The 21,998-nt window shown below is 42.0% G+C and overlaps 1 protein-coding gene across 7 annotated transcripts in view; it reads left to right on the top strand.

The window, feature by feature from the left end:
- The window catches only part of TRAF6 (TNF receptor associated factor 6), a 31,125-nt gene extending 9,498 nt beyond the window's left edge, over positions 1–21,627 (top strand). For 2 of the 7 annotated variants that reach the window (XM_024100343.3, XM_042849176.2), the window contains exons 2-8: positions 2,318–2,384; positions 5,374–5,704; positions 15,693–15,843; positions 16,599–16,757; positions 18,167–18,238; positions 19,470–19,547; positions 20,502–21,627. In XM_024100343.3, coding sequence (XP_023956111.1) covers positions 5,403–5,704; positions 15,693–15,843; positions 16,599–16,757; positions 18,167–18,238; positions 19,470–19,547; positions 20,502–21,383 — 1,644 coding nt within the window. In that variant the 5' untranslated portion in view covers positions 2,318–2,384; positions 5,374–5,402 and the 3' untranslated portion in view covers positions 21,384–21,627. Of the gene's footprint in view, positions 1–2,317; positions 2,385–4,578; positions 4,634–5,373; positions 5,705–9,212; positions 10,329–15,692; positions 15,844–16,598; positions 16,758–18,166; positions 18,239–19,469; positions 19,548–20,501 lie in introns of all 7 variants that reach the window. The other 5 variants (XM_005304516.4, XM_024100349.3, XM_065592759.1 and 2 more) reach the window with 4 other exon arrangements.
- Positions 21,628–21,998: the final 371 nt, after the last annotated feature.

Here is a 21,998-nt window from a genome sequence, read left to right as displayed (position 1 = left end):
GGTGAAGTAATTGTTAATTTTCAGTTGTTCGTCTACAGCTACACTGTAAACTTCAAGATTTAGAAACATCCTCTCCCTTGTGGGGAGGGACTTCCCTTTAAGACAAAATAAAACTAAGGCCTTGTCTGCACTGGCACTTTACAGAGCTGCAACTTTCTCACTCAGGGGTGTGAAAAAACACACCCCTGAGTGCTGCAAGTTTCAGCACTGTAAAGTGGCAGTGTAGACAGTGCACCAGCGCTGGGAGCTACTCCCCTCATAGCTTTAACATTGCTAGTGAAGACATGCCCTAAGTCACTGGGTGTTGGAAGGAACCCCACCGCAATTCACTTAAAACTGACTTGATTAATTTGTTTAAAGTATTCTCTCTGTGCCTGACGTTTCCCCATAAAACAGAGGTAAAGCAGATGGCCACCTTTTATAAACCTCTTCAAGGTGTGCAGATGGAAAGCTCCATATAAGAAAGGAGTATTAGTTTATAATTTAAATTAGGGATTTTTCTGTGCAATAATAGGATGCTGATTGGTTTCATTGACTCATCCATTAAGATGACTCTGATGTTTTTCCCCATAGACTGAATGGTTCATAGCTACTCTGGTTACAGGAAAGCAATTCAAATTGGAGAGGAATAAGTGTAATGCTTCAAACTCCTGTAGAAACTGTGAAGTGCTGTAAATGATAAATTGTTAGGATTATACTGGGTAAAATCCTACTCTCCTGGAGTACTACTTTAGTAGGATTTTCCAGAAGGATAAAATGATGATCACAAGGAAGAGATCTGTCTTTAACAGATGCTGCTCTATAAACTAGATAGAATGCTCATACTTGTGATGAAAGCATAAGGCCTACTCTATTTATTTCTTTTCTTCCTTTCAGCTTGACTTCTTGAATACCTGTGTGTCATGGTTACAGGATTAGCTGCATCCCTGTCTGTTTCCTCATCTCTTCTGAGTGCACCCCCTTAGGTCTTATGCCTTCCCTTTTCCTGGGGTGGAATCCTGTCATTCTCTCTCAAATTAGGCACCAGTCTACAGTACTAGGGCTTGGCTACATGGGCGTTTTACAGCACTGCAACTTTCTCGCTCAGGTGTGTGAAAAAACACCCCCCTGAGCACAGCAAGTTACAGCGCTGTAAAGCGCCAATGTAGACAGTGCCCCGGCTGTAAGTTAATCCCCTCGTGGAGGTGGAGTACCTGCAGTGCTGGGAGAGCACTCTCCCAGCGCTGGCGCGCGACCATACTCGCACTTCAAAGCGCTGCCGCGGGAGCGCTCCCGCAGCAGCGCTTTGGAGTTTTGAGTGTAGCCATGGCCTTAGTTCTTACCCTGAAGGTTTGATTGGGTTTGGGCAGTTGTGGTTTTTCCCTTCAGGAGATGTGACCAGTGAATTAATAAGCCAAAACAGCCTTCTTAAAACAGAAGTATTGTTTGTATAACCATAGGAACAAAGTATTTCAGAGAAAAGAGTCTTAAAATAACAAAAGGTCTACATGCTTATCTAGCTTACCTAGAGTCTAAACACCCTTCTGAGGGGATGCCAGGAGTCTAATTCCTGAAGGCCCCACACAGCAGACTGGTTTCTCAAGCTATATGGCAGAGGTGGGCAATCTACGGCCCGCGGGCCACATCCGACCCGCGGACCATCCTGCCCGGCCCTTGAGCTCCCGGCCAGGGAGGCTAGCCCCCAGCCCCTCCACCACTGTCCTCCCTCCCCCACAGCCTCAGCTCGCTGTGCCGCCAGCACTCTGGGTGGCGGGGTTGCAAGCTCCTGCCGGGCAGTGCAGCAGCGTGGCTGGCTCCGGGCGGCGCGGCTGCCAGTCCTGCTGCTCTGAGGGGCATGGTAAGGGGGCGGGGAGCAGGGGAGTTAGATGGGTCTGGAGTTCTGAGGGGGGCAGTCGTGGTGGGACGTGGGAGGGGCGGATAGGGGGCAGGGATCGGGCTGTTTGGGGAGGCACAGCTTTCCCTAGCCAGCCCTCCATACAGTTTTGGAACCCCGATGTGGCTTTCAGGCCAAAAAGTTTGCCTACCCCTGCTATATGGCCTCACTGGAGAGTTTAGTAAACTCTCTAGTGACAAGAAAGAGTCCCAGTGATGGTGGCTCTCCCGCAGACGTAGCACTGTCCATACCAGCGCTTAAATCAGCATAAATTGTGTCACTCAGGCGGGCGGGGGGGCTAATTCACACCACTGAGCAACATAATTTATGTCGACTTAAGCTATAATGTAGCTGTAAGGTCAGTCTCAAAAACCTGTGTCCCCATGAGTGTGATTCTTTAAGCCCTCTTGAGTCTTCTTATTTTTCTCCCTTCCCCCTTCACAGGTACTGATTTGTACCTGGAAAAGCCTGTCTGACCAGTCTACCCAGGGGGACTCACTGAAGGATCAAGGTGAATGGCTCTTGCATTGTGCCTCAAATGTGTACTGAGAAGCCTATGTATGGATCCACCCTTCCTCTTCCTTAGTGCATTTCCTGACAATTCCACAGCAGTATTAACTCAGTATATGCATTCAGTAAATATCACAATAACCAGGTCAATTTCAAATGTTAATAAATTATTACAGAAAACTCCAGATCCATCACACTGTTGATCTTATCAGTATCTTAAGTGGTTTGGTACTAGTCCCTTTTAGAAGCATTACTTATTATTCAGAATCTGCCTATCAGCACCTCAGCATGCCTGTACAGAATATAAAAGCACACAAGAGATGGTCTCAAACTTGAGAACTACACCCCATCCTGCCTTGCCTAGCTTTTGAGGCAACTGTCTGAATGGCTAGATTAGACTTTGCCTTTGAGTTCAGCAAACTCAAACTGTCAGTGATGGAGAATTCCAGAGATGAGAGCCTACTGAGAACCCCCAATCCTAGTTCTACAAATCCAGTGGCTCTTCACTTGAGCATCCCAGGAGATCTCAGTTGCCAGGTTGAGTGTGTGCATGTAGGGTTGCGGTTTTCTAGTAGCCTGAACCCGAAATCATAGAGTAGTATAAATTAAACAAGCACCTTGAATTAAACCTGTAAACCACTTACTGTACTATAATATTCCAAGTAGTCTATCCTAAATGACATATCTCAGAACTAATTGATATGAAATTATTAAAATTCCACCACTCAGACTACACCAAAAAAGTGGATATTCCTTTTAAGTCCTCCTGCTGACAATTATAAATAGTATAGCTAGATCTCCTAGAAATTAGCACCTGGGAACGGAAAGCCCTATTACATTTTTCTATACCATTCCCTACACCAATGGTTGACTGATAAAGTATATCCCATAAGACCATTTCCAATCTAGTTCTAAGTGACCCAAACATGGGAACTTAATGACTATTCTGGAATCTAATAGATTTGACTATTAGAAACTTTTGTTTTGTTGTTTGGCCAAAATTATACTTCTTATCCCATTATTGTAGGTGGTGTTGGTAACGCCACCAATGCCTATATTTTAGCTTGCCTAACACTTTCCATTAGTAGACCCTATTTTTGGTAGCATTTCTGTAGTGTTTTGTGTTCAAAGCACAGCTCCAATCTGCTTCAGTTGCATCTGGGAGCACGCTCCTCTTCTGCAAATCTGACACCCCCACCCCCATGTTTGGCCACTCAGAAAATGAGGAACACACAATCACTGGCCACCTGTTAACATTTTGGTTTAAGAGGCAGGGATATCATCCAGTTATCTAGGATGGCATTCAACTTCCTTAACCATAAAACCATCCTGTCTCTTCCTGCAATCACATGCTTCATTCATCATTAACCTTCTAGCTTCTGTAATAAGTGAGGCAGGGGTCTACAGGCAACAGCCTCACTCTGTACACAACTCTGATTAACCTCCAGAGCACATCCATCTTTTGTGCTGACTGAGGCAGGGGTCCAGTAAAATAAATAAATTAAAAAGTAGGTAACTGAAGCTGAATTAAGTTCACACAGGCAACATTAATGTTGGCATTCCTTAACTTTTGAGTGCTTGACTTTTCAACCTTAACATTCTCTTCTTTTTTTATGTAATACCCTAGCTATGCTCCCTTGTGCCATGCTTCTGTGGACTTCATGTCCTTTGGAGAAGTGATAATATAAAAACAAAAACTAAGGGGACCCAACCATCGTCATTACACATACGGGAAGAAAACCAATCTTTGTGAAATAATAAATGACAAAATTGGTACAGAGAGACTTTTTCAGGCTTGTAAAAGTATTGTTAAAAAGGACAAGAGGGCTTTAAAGAAACATACACCTCTACCTCGATATAATACTGTCCTCGGGAGCCAAAAAATCTTACCGCGTTATAGGTAAAATCGTGTTATATTGAACTTGCTTTGATTCACCGGAGTGCGCAGCCCCGCCCCTCCCCCCTCCCGGAGCACTGCTTTACTGCGTTATATCCGAATTCGTGTTATATCGGGTCGCGTTATATTGAGGTAGCGGTGTACTTAAGTGATGAATATCAGAGAAGAGTTGGCAGTATCCCTAAAGCTTTGAACACTAGGAACTAGCCTTTATCGGCTTTATTGCTAAATGAATTCAACATGTTTGAGAGTAGCATTTGAAAAACTAACTTTGCTAACAATATTCTCCCTTCTGCAGGTAAATAGGATTCATTTCCTGTTTTGATGCTGTCTTTCCAGCTATATTGGTGGAGGTACAGAAGAGCAGGAAAGCAATTTAGAGTACTATTAGCTTGTGTCTAGCCTTTCCAGATCGTACTGCAGAAATTTGACCCTTATCTCATGTTTTGTAGATTCTGACTAAATTGAACGTCTTGTTGCTGATATAAAATCTTATCAGCCTTGCAATATTGTTTGACTTGCATTTGCAGCTGAACATCTACTTTGTTTCTTGTACTATTTTATTCACTGATTTACATCCAGAATACTCATATCAAATAATTTGAAACCTAAACCATGAATCTTACTTTCCTAAAAATGTCAAAGATGACTTACAGTGGCACAGAATGTGAAGTTGAGATTGCTTCATATAATAAAACGGTTTTGTACAGCATTTTTCATACAAACTATCTCAGAAGGCTTTATGGGGGTAAATAATATTAGAGAGAGACCCTTCTAATAGGGAGAAAAGATGTTTTCTTTTGAGATTGAAATAACATGGCAAATCAGAGATGGAGCAGACTGCAAGAGCGGTTTAAAAACAAATTAAGGCTGCTTCTCCCTACAGGCTGTAAGATTGTGAGGTGAGATAGAAGAGAAGTTAGGGCAATAAAAAGGTAGTCCATGAGCTGAAACAACTTGGCTGAAGGTTTTACATTTCCGGACCCAGTGACCCCCTTTTTAAGTCCAAGATGAGGGCTGAGTGTGGGAGGGAGAATGGCACTGGAAAGCCAGCTTTTAGAATTCTTAATTTAACATATCTTTGTTCTTCCAGATCGTCTCCTCGGTACTCAGCTAGTTACTATGAGCTTGATACAGAGTGACAACAGCTATAGAGCCAGAGATCTGGAGACTGGCTGCTGTGCAGCCATGGCCAGTGCGTGCAGTGCTGGAGCTAAAGAAGACAGCCTAGGTGTCTCTGTCAGCAGTGGGACTGGAAACCTTCCAAACTCCTTCACGGAGGAGACTCAAGGATATGACGTGGAGTTTGATCCCCCCCTGGAAAGTAAATATGAATGTCCAATCTGTTTGATGGCTCTACGGGAAGCAGTGCAGACGCCATGCGGACACCGGTTTTGCAAAGGCTGCATTGTCAAATCAATAAGGTAAAGGAGTGCTCATAGGAATTGAATTTAGGAAGAATGTTAACCTGAGTGTAGCTGCTCTGTGGCAACATAACTAAGTGCAACTTGTGAGGGCAAATATATATGTGTTATTGTTGCTATATTTTCAATGTGTTATGACTGAGCATGTCTTTAAAGATGTTATATTATGGGTGGCCTAGTTAGCAATGCCTATAGTTAATGTTGCCCCATTATAAGACCCTATTTTTAATTGCTTATATCTTTGCCAGACTTTACCTGTTCAGGCTGAAATTTTCCATATTTGGTGTCTGCCTCAGAATGAAGTTTTCTGAAACTTTCAGTAAAAACAATTCAGCTGTTTCTCAGAACTAGGTTTCGGGGGGGCAGGGAGGATAAGATGCTCAGGCCATGAGCGTCAGAATTTGTTGAGAAGCTCTAGAGCCTCCTTGCCTTGGAGCAAGGACTTGAAATTTGGCAGAGAGGTCACCCTGGAGTCATCCCTGTGAACATTTGCCCATCTTTGAGCAAGTTATGAGCCTCTGAAAATCTGTTTGTACAAGCTCAATAGAAACTTCTTTGGCAAGTAAATTCTCTGATTTCATCTGCATTAGGCATGCTGTGCGGCTGAGTAGGATTTTCAGTTCCTTCCTATAGCCAGGGGTCACTGTGACACCAGGTACAGGAATTGAGCAGGAAGATTACTTTGCTTTCGGTGCCCGACCCCTCCCGCTCCATAGTGGTACCCAGGCAGTGAGGAGGATGCCTGCCTGGAATGCAGAGGGATAAGGAGTGGGGGGGGGGGTGAGAAAACAGGCTGGGACAAAGCCATTGGGGGACTTAAATGACGAGCTAGGGGGTGGAAAGAACTGGAACAAAAGCAGGCTGGGGCTGGGGGGGCAGGGAGTAGGGCAGAAGAGTCTCTTTCTATTGGAATACACTTGCCTCAGAACCTGAAATAGAACCCAGAATTCCTGAGTCTCAGTATTCCTCTGTCAGCAAGTAACTGTGGAACTGTCACATTCCGGGGTGCAGTCCAGACCAATGAGAAGTTGTCACTGCCTGCCCTGCAACCTTGGGTACCTCACAATGCTTTTCTGGGCTGCTCAGAAACAGCCTACAGGTCACACACTGCATGTCTCTGTATAGGCAGATACAGCCCTGACCCAGCAACTCTGACCCCAGCAGCCTGTCAGCAACACACCAGACATACTCTTGCTTCCAGAAGCCTTGGTTACTACTTGCTGGGTGACCCCAACACACTCCCAGTCCAAAATTTTCCCCCCAAACCTGTGTCGTGCACTGTACAGTCCTCTCCTGAACAGTTAAGATATTAGAGGTTCATTACCCTTGTCAATGGTCAACAGTTTGCTACTTTAACTGGAGTTACCAAACAGCTGAGTTGAAACACAACATTGAATTAGTTTAGACTGTAGCTAAATAAACTTGTTTTATTTTTAAAGAGAGATTTTAAGTGAGTACAAATATGAGGTATTAAAGTCAGAAATGATTCCAAGAGAAATAAAGATAAAATGCTTTCTGGTAGCTAAAACTTAACAAGTTAGACTTGGTTCAAGGTAAAATCCTTACTGGTATGTTCCCAACAACATTGCTGACCAAATTCTGAGGTCAGGATCTCCCCCAAAGTCCAGGGGCTGGTTCCTTTGTTATCTTAGGTAAAAGAGAGAGATAGGGAGAGATGCCTTGGGGTGTTTTTGCCCCTCAGTTTTGTAGTCCAGCCACTCTTTTGAATTGGATTCTTCTGAGGAATACCCATCAAAGCAAAGTTTATTCAAACAGTAAAGAAGGCGACATGGAGGCTGATGGTGAGGATGGCTGCATGCTCTTTGTTCTCCTCTGTGTATGCTTGTCTCCTGCTGTTTCACCCTCTAGCTGGATCAAGGACCCTGTTTACTACTTGAATGTGTATTTACCTGAATTTACATATCTTTGTTTAGGATAGACCAGCTTAACAACTTTTGCCTAGTCAGGACTGCATGAGTTTGAAGATGTGCTAACACCATCACACAGGAGGAATTCATAACTTTATATATACATACATTTCACAAGCATTTCACATTTCATATTGAGCAGCAAGTTATTAGTTTTCAAACGATACCTTACAAGGTGTATTTTGTACCAAGATTATTACAGTAGTATGTAGTGTGTGAACACGGGTGCTTTTGGTCACATGAAGCCATTAGTAAAATGTGCCCATCCTACATACAGGATGACAAACTACTACTGCTCTCTGCCACTGAGCAAAGTGAGTAGCTGAGATCTGTGCTGTGGATTAGCAGGGTTAGTACCTTTAGATGACCCATGTAAAAATCAGTGGACTTCCACTTGATAGAATTTTTGAGGGGTTTTAGTTTGCTTTTTAAAAAATCTAGGAAATAACATTCATAAAAACTACATTAAAATGTTAAGGCTGCAAAATCAAGCACTCAAAAGTTAGTAAATGCCAGAATTAAGATTGCCTGTGCCACCTTAATTTGTCACCCTCATGTGTGGCCATTATAGAATCATAGAATATCAGGGTTGGAAGGGACCTCAGGAGGTCATCTAGTCCAACCCCCTGCTCAAAGCAGGACCAATCCCCAACTAAAGCATCTCAGCCAGGGCTTTGTCAAGCCTGACCTTAAAAACCTCTAAGGAAGGAGATTCCACCACCTCCCTAGGTAACCCATTCCAGTGCTTCACCACCCTTAATTATGATACAGTCTTTAATTACATGATCACATACTGTCTTTCCTGCAGGTTCCCTGCCCCATTCTGTGCATGGGATGGACAATGCTCATGGAATTAATCAGTTGTATTGCAATATGAGGCTATTGTCTGGCCTCACTCCTTGTAGAAGTTGGAAGATGTGTAGTGAATGGGGTGGGGAATTACAGGGAGAGAAAAGATGGTCTCATGGCTTAGGCAGTTTAATGCTGCCCTAGAGATTTGGATTCTATCCCTATCTCTGCCAGAGTTCCTATGTGACACTGGGCAAATTACTTAAACCAAACTTTTCACAGGTGGCCACTGACTGTGTTCCTCATTTTCTGGATGCCTGACTTGAGACCCTGGGATCTGATTTGCAAGAATGTTGAATGCTCAGAGCTGCAACTGAAGTCATTGGGAGTTGTATTTGAATGTGTAAAGTGCCATGTACTCTGAAAAAATCAGGTCCTAGTCACTTTTCAAACTTGACACCCAAATTAGTGAATACTATTGACTTGTTATGAAGATAGATGCACTAATGTTTGTGAAGCACTTGTACTATAATGATGATAGCCATAGAAAAGCCATGAAGAATTTAATTCTGTATTCATAACAGAACTTGAATGGTGAGCAGTAAACAAGTATAAAATGAAATATTGAATAGCTGCTCATTAAATGAGCACAGTCAGTCCTGTGCACTGAATAAGGCAGGGACTTACAGATGTGCGGGAGCGGGGAGTATATGACCATGTAATTAAAGACTGTTTTATAATGCACAGTTCCATAGGTAATCTTAATTCTAACACTTGCTTTTTTTTCATAGATCCCAAGGCCAGAAGGGACCGTTGTGATCATCTAGTCTGACTTCCTGCATAATACAGGCCATAGAACTTCCCCCAAAATAATTTCTAGAGCATAGCTTTTAGAAAAACATCCAGTCTTGATTTTAAAATTGCCAGTGATGGATGGAAAATCCACCATGACCTTTGGTAAATTGTCCCAATGGTTAATTACCTTCACTGTCAATAATTTACACCTTACTACTTTTGCTTTTGGGTGCATGACTTTGCAATCTTAATTTTCTTAATGTAGTTCTTGTGTGCAATTTATATACAGTATACACTTCTCACTAGAACGGAGTTTGTTATCCAATACATACCTAGATAACTTACAAGTCTTCGATACCAGGCTTTTAAGTATTTTTATATGAAGTTAGGCCAGGCCACTGGGAGTCAGGACTCCAGGATTTATTTCTGCCTGACTTCTTGTGTGCAGTAGCACCAGCACATATCCTCTGCTCAAACTAGTCTTAGGATTTTATGAATAAATTTGCACAAGGAATCAAAACACTCAAAGGGGATGTAGTATCTGTTGATCTTGCAAGCAGATCACCTAGATACTTAGGTGAATATGGAGCTTTAGAAATTCCTTAGTCTCCCAACAACTTCACTGAATAAAAAGGCAGATTTTTTTAATTAAAATTTTCTGTCAGAGTTCTGTCACGGATACACAAGAGCTCTGCTATGTCCCAGCTTTTAAACAGGACCCTCGGAGGAACCGCTCTGTGTCAGACCCTCAAGCGGTCCCACTCTTCCTTGAGGGTAGGCCACATAGACTTAGCACCTATAAGACATCTGGGCTCCAGCGCTGCTGTTTCACACTGTGAGCTCTGCTCAGTGAATCCAACAGAGATAGACTTCTGGTCAGAATTTTACTCTCTTCAGGGACCAGTACACCTCAGCAAGTATTTGAAGTGCCATCTGGCAGCCTTTCAAAACAGTCGGATTTATTAGTCAGCTGGAACACAGCATGAGGAAGTCCTTAGGTTAGCATCGAGGAAATAAAGATTAAAACATAGGCCATTCTGGGCAAGTCAGCTTTCCATCTGGCCAAGCTGCTATGGAATCTGCTTCTGGCTCTGTCTCATGGTCATTCCCAGGTGAGAGCTGCTGACCCCGTCCCAAAAGCCAACTCTTATCCAGAGCTTGTTGGCCCATGTTGAGTTTACATGCTCTGCCTGTTAGAGATTCCCATAAGTGTCAGTTGCTTAGTTCTTGAGGCTTCCATTGTGTTTCCATTCTCCATTGATATAGGTTGGTTTCAGCCAGTCCTTTAATAACCCATTAATTCCACCCCACACCTAGGTGACCCAACATCTCATGTGTTTAAACCTTTTGTGCCCCCAGAAAGCGATGCAAAATACATACTGAAACTCAAGCGTGCATAGGAATCATAAAAATTATTACAGAAAATTCTCACTGGGTGAGAGGTTCCTCATATTCACTTTACTTTAGGATCCTTGCATACCTTAAACTGTTATTTTCCAATCCTTCTGCTCTTGAGATGCTTTTATAGTCTGCCACTTAATGACTGCACCCCAAATTCTGTTTAATAGGTGCTTGCCATCATATTGCTTAATGTGGAACATGGGGAAATAAGGTGTTCAAAAGAAAACACAGGTGGAGAAACTTCCATTCTAAACCTCAGTGCATGGGAACTGGTTTCTCTTCCTTGTAACTACAGTGCAGTTGCTCAGTCTAAAATGACACCTATTTGACCTGTAAGAGGGTACTAATAACAAAACGCTTTTATTTCACAGAAAAGGAACTTCCTACTTCTGTCTCCTTTCATTTCAGCACTGACTGTTTCAGTGAATACCAAACAGAGGTGCCACATCTTTTAGATCTGGGAAACTGCAGATCATCCCCATGATATTTTGAGTGTTATTAGTAATTCCCTCTCTGGTTCATTGCTATTGAAGTTTGTCTCTGCAGTGTGGTTTGAGTGGGGACTAGTGATAGTGAAAATGGGATTTGCAGTGCAAGTGTCAAACATTTGGAGGACAGGGCTGAATTCCATACTTAATTGTGGCCCATCAGTCAGGGTATTAATTCAGGGTGCATACTTTCCACAGCACACTTACTGATATCAACAGGAGGCTCCCACAGAGATCAAGGGGAAAACTGACTTTTATATAGTAACTGTTTAGTTATTTGTTCAGTATGTGATTGTCACAGTCATCACTAAGTGGGAAAATCTGTTCCCCTTTTAAGCCATCTCTACTTCTGTCTTTTGTTTCTTGTCCTTCCCCATCTCTGTTTTACCCTTTCCTATGCCTCTGAGTTAATTTTGACATGAAAGTGCCATCATTGGGCTTTAGAATTAATACTCTAATCCAGTTAGTAAGGGGCAGAGGAGTTCAGACCTCAGTGCATTGTTTCAAGCTTTCTGCAGACTTGGGAAGATGTTACTACATTGGTTACATTTAGTCCACATTTGAAAAACTATCTGCATCCAGGGCTAGAAGCTTTTTAAAAATGAACTTTAGATTACGTCATGTAGGCTACAAATACATCATGTGGGTTGGATCGCAGTACATTACATTGCTTCTCAGAAAGTGTTGGCTTTTTTGTAAGTAAAGCATTAGAAAACACCTTTAGGTACTATTAAGGGATGGCTTATTTGACCTACAGTAGCAAAGACAATGGCTTCTTTAGGTGACTGTTAGTGTGTGTTTCCACATTAGAGGTATTGGCTTTTGTTTTTGGTTAGCAAATTTTAGAAGTAAAAATAATCTGTAAGCACCAATATAATACTGAAAAAATAAAACGTGACTCCAGTTTTCTGTCCCCTATAATCTCATTCTGTCAAAACTTATGTAGCACTTGACTAGTTTTCTGACATTTGATATATTATGCATCTGATGGACCAACAGAAATGAGTGGCTTGAGTTCTACAGTCAAATGCCCCTCACTGGAAAAACACTGCCTCCACTTTCCCTCCCATTTCAGTTTGGGGGGCCATAAGCAGAAGCACTTTAGCTGATTATATGTGCTGTGATACTACAGGAAAAGAGAGGCTATCTCTGAAACAGCCACTACAGCTGGTTGAAAAACTGCCAGAAAAAGCAGCAAATAACTTGACTAATAACTTCCAACAATCTGTAGAGCTGCACAGTAGGAAAAAAGGTATCTGCAAATAATGCATTCAAGAGCTGAAAGGAAAAACTAGTCAAATGACTTGCAAATCGGAGCTAGGGGTCATACCATATAGTTCTTATTTATAGGGCAAAACAACAAAGGGGATTCAGCAAACCAAGGCTCCCAAGCCTATAGCTGTTCCAGTGCAGCATCATTGCTCACGTTGTCCAAGAGCCCATCCACAAAACATCTGGAATATAGGATTAAAATGTTCTTGCACATCCTTAATATGGGACTGTACTTCAAGGGACATGCCTACCTTGGTCAGTGCATCCATCCATATTATCCAATCTGAAGCTATAGTAGCAATAGTCGTAAAACCTCTTTAGAAGCTCATCTAAAACTCCTCAAGGAATCTGAATGTGTAATGCACACTATGCTTCTACTTTTTACTAGTGACATTTTAAAACTCTTCAGTGTTTTAAAATGTTTTTAATTCCATAACTTCACTGAAAATCCTAACGTTTCAATTACTGCTATAGGTGAGGGACCTGCCTGCCTGTGGTGTTAGGAGAACCGTTGCCAAGGAAGTCTGTGACCTAACCAGAATGTGACTGGGGCTTAAAAAAAAAAATCTTAAACAGGCTACTCTCTTAAATATCAGGTTGAGGATGAAGTAAATCTTACCTTTTTCTCTTTTTCAGGTTTCTCCAATTAACTTTTGCCATTGGGTATCTTACTGAGCTATCTCTAGTAGCAATGGCTATTTATAGCCTGACTAGGCTAGTTCACTTTCTGTCTTTTTCCTTTAAGCTTCCTGCCTCTTTCCCAATCTAAATATTCATTGATAGGCATATGTAAGATACAATCACAATAAAGCAATCGTGTACAGAGGCACCATTACACTTCAGTTAAGCTGCTCAGACATGCAAAGGTTTGTTGAGCAATTTTTAGAGGCTAGATGGTGCTTTGGCTTTGAATTTAGATCACTAGTGAATATAATATTCTCAATGTACTTACTAGTAGATTCTTGGCCATGTCACAAGAACCACTCATCGTGGCACAACTTACCATGATTCTCAGTCATTGTTCGGAAAGCATAGGCGCCGACTCTGTGGGTGCTCTGGGGCTGGAGCACCCATGGAAAAACAATAGTGGGTGCTGAGCACCCACTGGCAGCCCTGCCGATCAGCTCCTCCCCACCCCCTCACAGCACCTCCCACCCACTAATGGGCCTCAGCTCCACCACCACTACCCCATCATCTCCCGCCTGCCGGTAGGCCCCCAGCTCCTCCCCCTCCCTTCCAGCGCCTCCCACCCACTGGCGAGCAGCTATTCAGCAGCGTGCAGGAGGCATTGAGGGGGAGGCAGGAGAGGGGGCAGGCAGAAGTAGGGTGGAGGCTTGGGGGAAGAGGTGAGCTGGGGGTTGAGCACCCCCGGAGAACTCAGAAAGTTAGCGCCTCTGCAGGAAAGCTCCCAATCTTGAATAACAAGCAGGGCAAATTGGTACTAGGGTGCATATATTGAACTGTGTGTGGGAAGTGTGTATAGCATCTTTCCACACTAAGCCCGGCTCTAACCAGTCTTGATGTCACATTTGCAAACACTTAAGTGCATCAAATTCACAAATACATTACTTAAAATATTTGTTGTAAATAATTTGCATTTATATACTACTCTGCAGTCATTGATTAGCTAATCCTTATCCCGTCACTGTAAAGGGGTGGGTGGGTGTTATACCCATTTTAGAGCTGAGGCAATTCCCATTCCCCTGGCCATGAAAAATTGCTGATTTTTATTTAATGTGGTCCAGTTGCTAACTATAAACTTAATTATAAGCAGGAAGTTTGTAATGCGTTACACCACGTTGTACCTGTAACAACCAGCTTCCGGTTGTAGGTTGTAAGTAGAATGAATGTTTGTGTATTGTGACACTGAGACCAGTGTTTGGACTGGGGAGCTATGAGATCTGAAACTGCAGACCACTGCTTTGTTTTTTCCGTTTGTTTAGGAGTGAGATTCTTGTGGCAAACCATCTCCTGAATCAAAACCATAAAAAGGAAGGTCATGGTCTCTTTCTAAAGTCTAAACTTAGCATTACTGCTACAGAAAGGGGAGGTAACAGAGTAGGTGCTGGCCAATGATTTCCTTATCAAGTGAACAACACTTTCTACCTCTCCCCACCCCCAAATCCAATGATATTTGAACCTCAAAGGCCCTCTGACTCACAACCCACTCAGAGTATTGTTAATCCACATTTTTTCACACTAGCAGTATTGTCCATTAGCACCACAATTCAGAATTCTTCTGTTTAACTGTATTACTTAACTTTGTACATTCCCATATGCATGTGTTGGTAATCCCATAAGGCAGGTGCCAGGTAATCTCTGCTGTTCCAGACAAAAATTGGGGCATGGGAGACAGTATGGGTGAATTGCTATTTGAATTGCATTACATAGCAGCTCTTTTTTTGAATGTGTCCTGTGCATATATGAGTGTAAAACGAGGAAAATGATACATTAAACTTTTAAGGGGCACCACTTGAAATCTAGTCAATTTCAATTTCTTTTCTTAAAATGGCTTCAGATACACCTGCCCCAAATCCCTTGTCGTTTTTATGTCTTGAGCATTACTTCAGGCTTCTTACCAGTGGCTTTTCTCATTCCTGTTGGTGTGTGAAAGACACAAAATAAAGGAGTCGAACTGATTATACAAAGGTAACAGGGAAACTGACTAGACAAAAGTGCTGTCAAATATAAAGTAAACAAACTGGAAAAAATAGAAATACTTGCTTCTCCACTTCTAATTATGTGGGTGTTGCTTGTAACAATGGTATGTTTTCATGCTTTAAAAAAAAAAAAAGTGAGAGGAGATGGGACAAAAGGTGCAGAACTCTTTAAATGTTTGATTCCAAATCCTTTTTGTGTGTGGAACAAACACCCATTGACTTCAATAGGAATTGTTCATGAAATGGCTGCAGAAATGGGAACCTAAATTATTAGCCTTTGTGTATCCTCTTTGCAGGTTTATTCCCAGAATGCTTACCAGTGCAATCATCCAGCTGGATCTGAGCAAATTTAACACTATTCTAACCCAAAGGAATGCTACTACAAATGGAATTATTTTGAAACCTACATACATGTAGTATTCTGGTAACATTAGTTATCAGGTTATTTTATAGTATAATTCATGCTAGTTGCTGTGTAACTGCCATTATTTCCAATGAAATAAATAATGAAATAAAAAGTGTTAACTTTATTATGAAATTTTCATTAGTGTAAGAGAAGACTTTAAAATAAGGGTAGGGAAAGAAGTCTGAGATTTTCTAGATATTTTTTTCTCTTGTGCATACATATCACTTCATCCTCTTCTTTTTATGGTAGAGATGCAGGTCACAAATGTCCAGTAGACAATGAAATTCTACTCGAAAACCAACTCTTCCCTGACAACTTTGCCAAACGGGAAATCCTCTCACTGAAGGTGAGATGTCCCAACAAGGGCTGTCTTCTGAAGATGGAGCTGAGACATCTAGAGGTAAGAATCATTTTAAAAATGGAAAATAGTTTCCCATTTCGAAATTTAAAAAAAATCTCCAAAATGACTCTATGTAGATGGTCTTCATCTTCTTGGTAGTTGTGGTTTCAAATCCACTGTTTTTGATCAAGGCTGGTTCTGTTTCTCTAATTGAAAGAAATAAGTGGCTGATCTTAGTTACCTTACCGCAAGCCGTATGTCACAGCTTGCATACAGCAAAAGATAGTGCCTATAATGTTAAAAACAGTGGTATTAGTTTCATCATTTTAGTCTCCCTTTGGCCTGTCTTTGTCACCAACCATGTGCTTTGTCACCAACCATATGCTTTCTATATCCAGTGTCCAAAATGCCAGTTAATACCTGCTCAAAGCAATCTGAATAAAATATAAACAATTTTTAAATAGTCCTGGAAGTTGTCCAATTAAACAGTGTGTTAAACTGTAAAAAGTAGCCATATGATAAAACTCTTCAGTATTAATGTTTGTGCAGAGCTTTGAATTTATAGTCCTGTTCAAACCCTGGCTCTGCTATAGAGCTCTTCCGTATGGACTGCAATAAAAGTCATTGAGGTTCTGGGTTTAAGGGCTAATGCGGGCAAATCCTTTTGCAGGATTGGGGCCTGAAAGAATATTAAAGGTGCCAATTGTATTCCTCTTGGAGCCATTTTGGTCCATCTTGGAGATGTATGAGTAGCTGGTACCTGGAGCACTTTTGGGGGTTTCTAATACCACATCCTTTTGTTGCTCCTTATGCAGGAGCATCAGTTGCATTGTGACTTCTGCTCTGTGGAATGCCTACAATGCCAGAGCTCCTTCCCGAAGAACCAGCTGCAAAACCACATGACACTGGAATGCCCACGGCGGCAGGTCTGCTGTCCAAACTGTGCTACATCTATGGCTTATGAAGACAAAGAGGCACGTGCTGAAACATATTAGAGTGGATGAAAAATATTGTAACATTTGTCCTCGCTTGTTAATGCAATATCAGTGGAGGGTGTTCATCAGAATAGTAAATTGATCCAGAAACAGCTTTCTGTGTTGCTTTGCTGGACATTAGGAGGTTAGGAGGACTTGTGGCACCTTAGAGACTAACAAATTTATTAGAGCATAAGCTTTCGTGGACTACAGCCCACTTCTTCGGATGCATCCGAAGAAGTGGGCTGTAGTCCACGAAAGCTTATGCTCTAATAAATTTGTTAGTCTCTAAGGTGCCACAAGTCCTCCTGTACTTCTTTTTGCGGATACAGACTAACACGGCTGCTACTCTGAAACCTTTCATTAGGAGGTTGTGACCTCCAGATTGTCCTCTCTTGGACAGTTGAAGACTAGTTTCCCCCCCCACCCTTTGTGTGTGTGTGTGTGTGTGTGTGTGTGTGTGTGGTCAAGATGGGGTCATGCTTGGCTAAACCTTTTTTGGAGACCCTACGGTGCATGGGGAGGTGGAAGAGTTTGTATAAGAGGGGACCTTTAATTTTGACCTTACAAAGAGAGATGTCAGCATTAGCATCCCACAATGACCTTAAAAAGAAAAGGGGGGAGGGGCCAGGATAACAGGATAGGACAAAAATACTGGTGTTGTGCAGGCTGTCTTGCTCTGCACACAAACACGTTACCTGCTGGAAACATGGACGAGTGTAGAGAGGGAGAGCTGTGCTCCAATGTCTAAATCTTTCCTTGGAACAAGAGAGTTGGAGCAAAACTTCTGGATTCTGTTCTTAGCTCTGATTCTGACTCCTGGGTGACCTTGAGCATCTGGCTTCTGTGTTTTGAGCTTTCATTTCCTTATCTCTATATAGACCTAATCTGTCTCAGGGGTATATTAGGTTTATCTGAAAAGCACTTCAAAATCTGCCATTGAAAATTCCCACATTAATGCACATCATGTTTGTGACCCTTTTTACCCTTTTTGTCAAATGTTAAGACTTCTTAATATATTCATTAATATCAGTTACACAAGAAAATTCTTTAAAATGTTTACATCCTTAATACAGTTAATTAAACCCAAACTTCTCAATATCTTGGGCAACTTTAGAATCAGAATTTTGTAGAATCAGAAATAGGACTTATCACTATGAATTTCTGATGAGACAAGAATAAAATTCCAGAAAGTGAAAAGACTCATTCAGGAATCAGAAAGGAGGGTAATTTCCTATTACCTAATTAAATCCAGCAAGATACAAAGCTTGAGACTTAAAAAATAAATGATCAAGAATTTTACATAGACATTTAGAACACAGGCAAATCGATGCTCCCTTCTCTTTTAATAATCATTTAATTGTTACTAATAGTTCTCATTTTCTTTCTCACCTTTTCAAAAAATGAAGCTTCATGACCAGAACTGTCCACTTGCAAATGTGTTTTGTGAATATTGCAATACAATGCTCATCAGAGAACAGGTAAGAGCCTACCTTTTCGCCATATGTCTGTCTGTCAGGTTGGAGTGCATCCTAAATAATATTTAACCTATCTAGCTGCAAACAATTTAAGATTTTATGGTAACCCATGTAAGTGTCTGATTTATCACATGTCAAACTTCCTCTAAATCTGGGGTTCTCAACCTTTTTCTTTCTGAGGTCCCCCCCAGCACGCTATAAAAACTCCACGGCCCACCGGTGCCACAACTACTGTTTTTCTCCATATAAAAGCCTTGGCTGGCATTAAGGGGTAGAAAGCAGGGCAATTGCCTGAGGTCCCACACCACTAGGGGCACCGCGAAGCTAAGTTGCTCAGGCTTCGGCTTCAGCCCCAGATGCTGGAGCTCAGGGTCCTGGGCCACAGTCCTGTGCGCGGGGGCTTCAGCTTTCTTCCCTGGGCCCTAGTGAGTCTTAACACCAGCCATGCTTGGCAGACCCCCTGAAACCTGATCGCCCCCCACCCCCGGGATCCCTGATCGAAAACCACTGCTCTAAATGGTGTTCCTGTCTGCAGTTGCAATTCAGGTGAACTTTAAACACATGGATTGTTGACAGCAAACTCTGTTATGCAGAAATCTGGATTGGAACCATGGAGTACATCGCAAAGTGCCTGGCTATTATGGTGATCGTAAGTGGCATCAAATAGGACTTCAAGCAACTGCTTGTACTTATGTCTGATCCTGAAAGGCTAGTTTGTTCAAGGTTCTGATCAGTTCTAAAGTCAACTGTACACATATTGTGTATAAGAATGTGCACTGAGGTGACTGTCATTGGAGACGTCCTGTCACCCTCTAGGTCAACATAACTAATCCCCCTTTCCTGGAGTCTCAAATTTATGGAGAATAACAGTTATCATGGAATATTACACTGGGGTGACTTCCTGTAATGTTGCTGCATTACCTTGCAATAATTTACTAAATGGCCTTTAACACTTAGTGTCTAGTGAAGTGCAAATTAGTGGTGTGTGGTTGCTCATTATTCCATTAAAATGTTGAAATCTGTTGTATTTAAGTATAGCCACATATTTAGGCTGGATCCTGAGAGTTGGAATGTTGCTGTGCGCTTAACACACACAGTCACTAATTCTTTCATCATGTTCTGTGATCAAATGGCATAATTTCTTTTCTGAAACAAGAAGACTTTGATCTGAAGAGGAGAATGTAAACTATTCATCTTAAAGAAAAATTAACCTTAACTCTCATTTTGGTTTTAGATGCCTAATCATTATGATAATGACTGCCCTACCGCCCCAGTACCATGTACATACAGTGCCTTTGGATGTCCTGAAAAGGTAAATCTTTCTTTTACGCACATCAATGCAAAGAACTTCTCAGTACCTTTCATCCAGTCTGTGTCACAGATTTCCCGGGTTTGATTTTTACAGTTCGACTTTCAAAAGCTGTCAGCATTGACCTAACTCCGCTTCTGTTGAAGGCAACGACGGCTTGATTAGACAAGTGCCCGGATGCTTTAGCAAAGTCTACCCTAAATCTAATAATTTTCTGGGGTGGTTTTATTTTGCTGTTCTTACCTGTGTTGATTTCAGAGTATATTTTAAGCTTAAATACCAATTGTCTTCTGTAACTTTGCCGTATGAAAGTTTTTAAATGCCAGGTATGTAACTCCTGTAGTTTAGGGAAAGCAAGTGGCGACTACTTAAAATCCACATAATCCTCAAACTCATGATTTTTGGTGAAGTAGTGCAAATTGTGGGGGAAGTTCCAAGTTTTCTAATTACAGTACTTCCTTTTAACGGTACGTTTCTCTCATCTTCAACCGATTGCTCTCCTTGCCTTTCCTGAATACACTGTCAGATTCAGGGCTCTAGTGCCACGACTGCAGTGCAATGTAGGGAATACATTGCTGATTGCTAACAGGATTGTATTTATGGCAGTATTAAATTTATGCAAAGTAGTGGAGGAATTCTATTACCTTTTACATCATGATTTTAACAAATCATTTTGACTTAAACGCTATTTGTCTGTACAGGCACCTGGACTGGTTATTTTTCTGAGCTATCTGATCTTAAGGCTGGTCCAAAACAAGGTCCTCTCAGTTGGACTTGACTTGAATTTGTCACATCACTTGTTTTGTCTTAGTTTTTGTTCCAGCTGATTTGTGTTAGCTAAAGCCATTTCTATTATGCACTGCAGTTTATCTTTGAAGCCCAATATTTTGTGGCTTAGTTGCAGGAAATGTTTTTGCTGCTCGAGAGTTTATGATGCCATGTCTCTTTAAATTCTAGATGCAGAGGAATGAGTTGGCACGTCATATGCAAGAGTTCACTCAGGTTCACATGAGAATGATGGCTCAGACTCTCCGGAGTATTAGTGTTACTACCACAACTCCCATGTCCTACCTCAGTGGCCTATCTTTTGAGCCATCTCTCTTCTCGCATGTCCCACCTGCCACATATGACTGCAACCCAGACGTTGAGAACTTCAAGGAAACCATTCAGCAGTTGGAAGGTCGCCTGGTAAGACAAGATCACCAGATCAGAGAGCTTATTGCTAAAATGGAGACTCAGAGCGCTCACGTGGGAGACCTCAAACGCACTATCCAAAATCTAGAGGAAAAAATTGCCGAAATGGAGGCACAACAATGTAACGGCATTTACATCTGGAAGATTGAGAACTTCAGCATACATCTGAGAGCCCAAGAAGAAGAGAGACCTGTTGTGATCCACAGCCCTGGCTTCTACACTGGGAAACCAGGCTACAAACTGTGTTTGCGCCTGCATATCCAGTTACCAAATTCTCAGCGCTGTGCTAACTTTATATCCCTCTTTGTCCATACTATGCAAGGAGACTATGACAGTCATCTGCCTTGGCCATTTCAGGGCACCATACGACTTTCTATTTTGGATCAATCAGAGGGACTTGCAAGGCAGAATCACGAAGAAGTAATGGAAGCCAAACCTGAGCTTCTAGCCTTCCAGAGACCAGCAATCCACCGCAACCCAAAAGGTTTTGGTTATGTGACATTCATGCACCTGCAAGCTTTGAAGCAAAGAACCTATGTAAAAGATGATACTCTTCTGGTGCGCTGTGAGGTTGTAACACGTTTAGACTTGAACATTGTACGGAAAGAGGGCTTTCAACCTCGCAGTACTGATGGGGCTGTATAGTCTGTTGTGCCCTAACTAAGGGAGCCCTGCACTGCTGTTCTTCCACAACAGATTGGAAGGATAAGAGCATGAACGAAGGGATTTTCCAGAGGGGAAAAGCTTCATGATAAGAGCAGTTATCTGGGTTGAACAATGCCATTCTGCAGGTTAATACAGCTGATTTAACGGAATAGAATTTGCTGTCTTTGGTATACAAGCTTTTTCCTCTGTGGATCATGTATTAAATATTTCTTCTTGTTCTCTGTTACTGTATTAAGCTAACTGAGAGAAGTATTGCTGTGTTATCAAAGGTGAAATTCTTCAATAAGAATTTATTGAAGCAGCTCTCTTCCTACACTGGGGGAGGTTGGGTCAAATTCCACTTCTAGAAGTCTGTGAGAAAGTGGAGCATTGAAGCTAAATGCCCCAGATGTCCTAAATATGAAAGTATTGGAATGCCACTAAAAGAGAGCAGGGGATGAGGATGGGGAAGCAGCTGGGAGGAGTGGGGGTCATGTGGGGGTGGTAGAGGATAAAGCAGGAGGATTACTTGGCGCTCAGGCTAGCAGTATCTAGCATAAGGAGGCTAAGGGCCAGGGGACAGGCAGGATGAGAGAGGTACAACTAGTTCAGGCT

Source organism: Chrysemys picta, chromosome 4 (assembly GCF_011386835.1).
Source record: "Chrysemys picta bellii isolate R12L10 chromosome 4, ASM1138683v2, whole genome shotgun sequence".
Taxonomy (NCBI): Eukaryota; Metazoa; Chordata; order Testudines; family Emydidae; genus Chrysemys; species Chrysemys picta.
The sequence above is the reverse complement of the archived record's forward strand: the minus strand, read 5'-3'. Positions and strand labels throughout refer to the sequence as shown.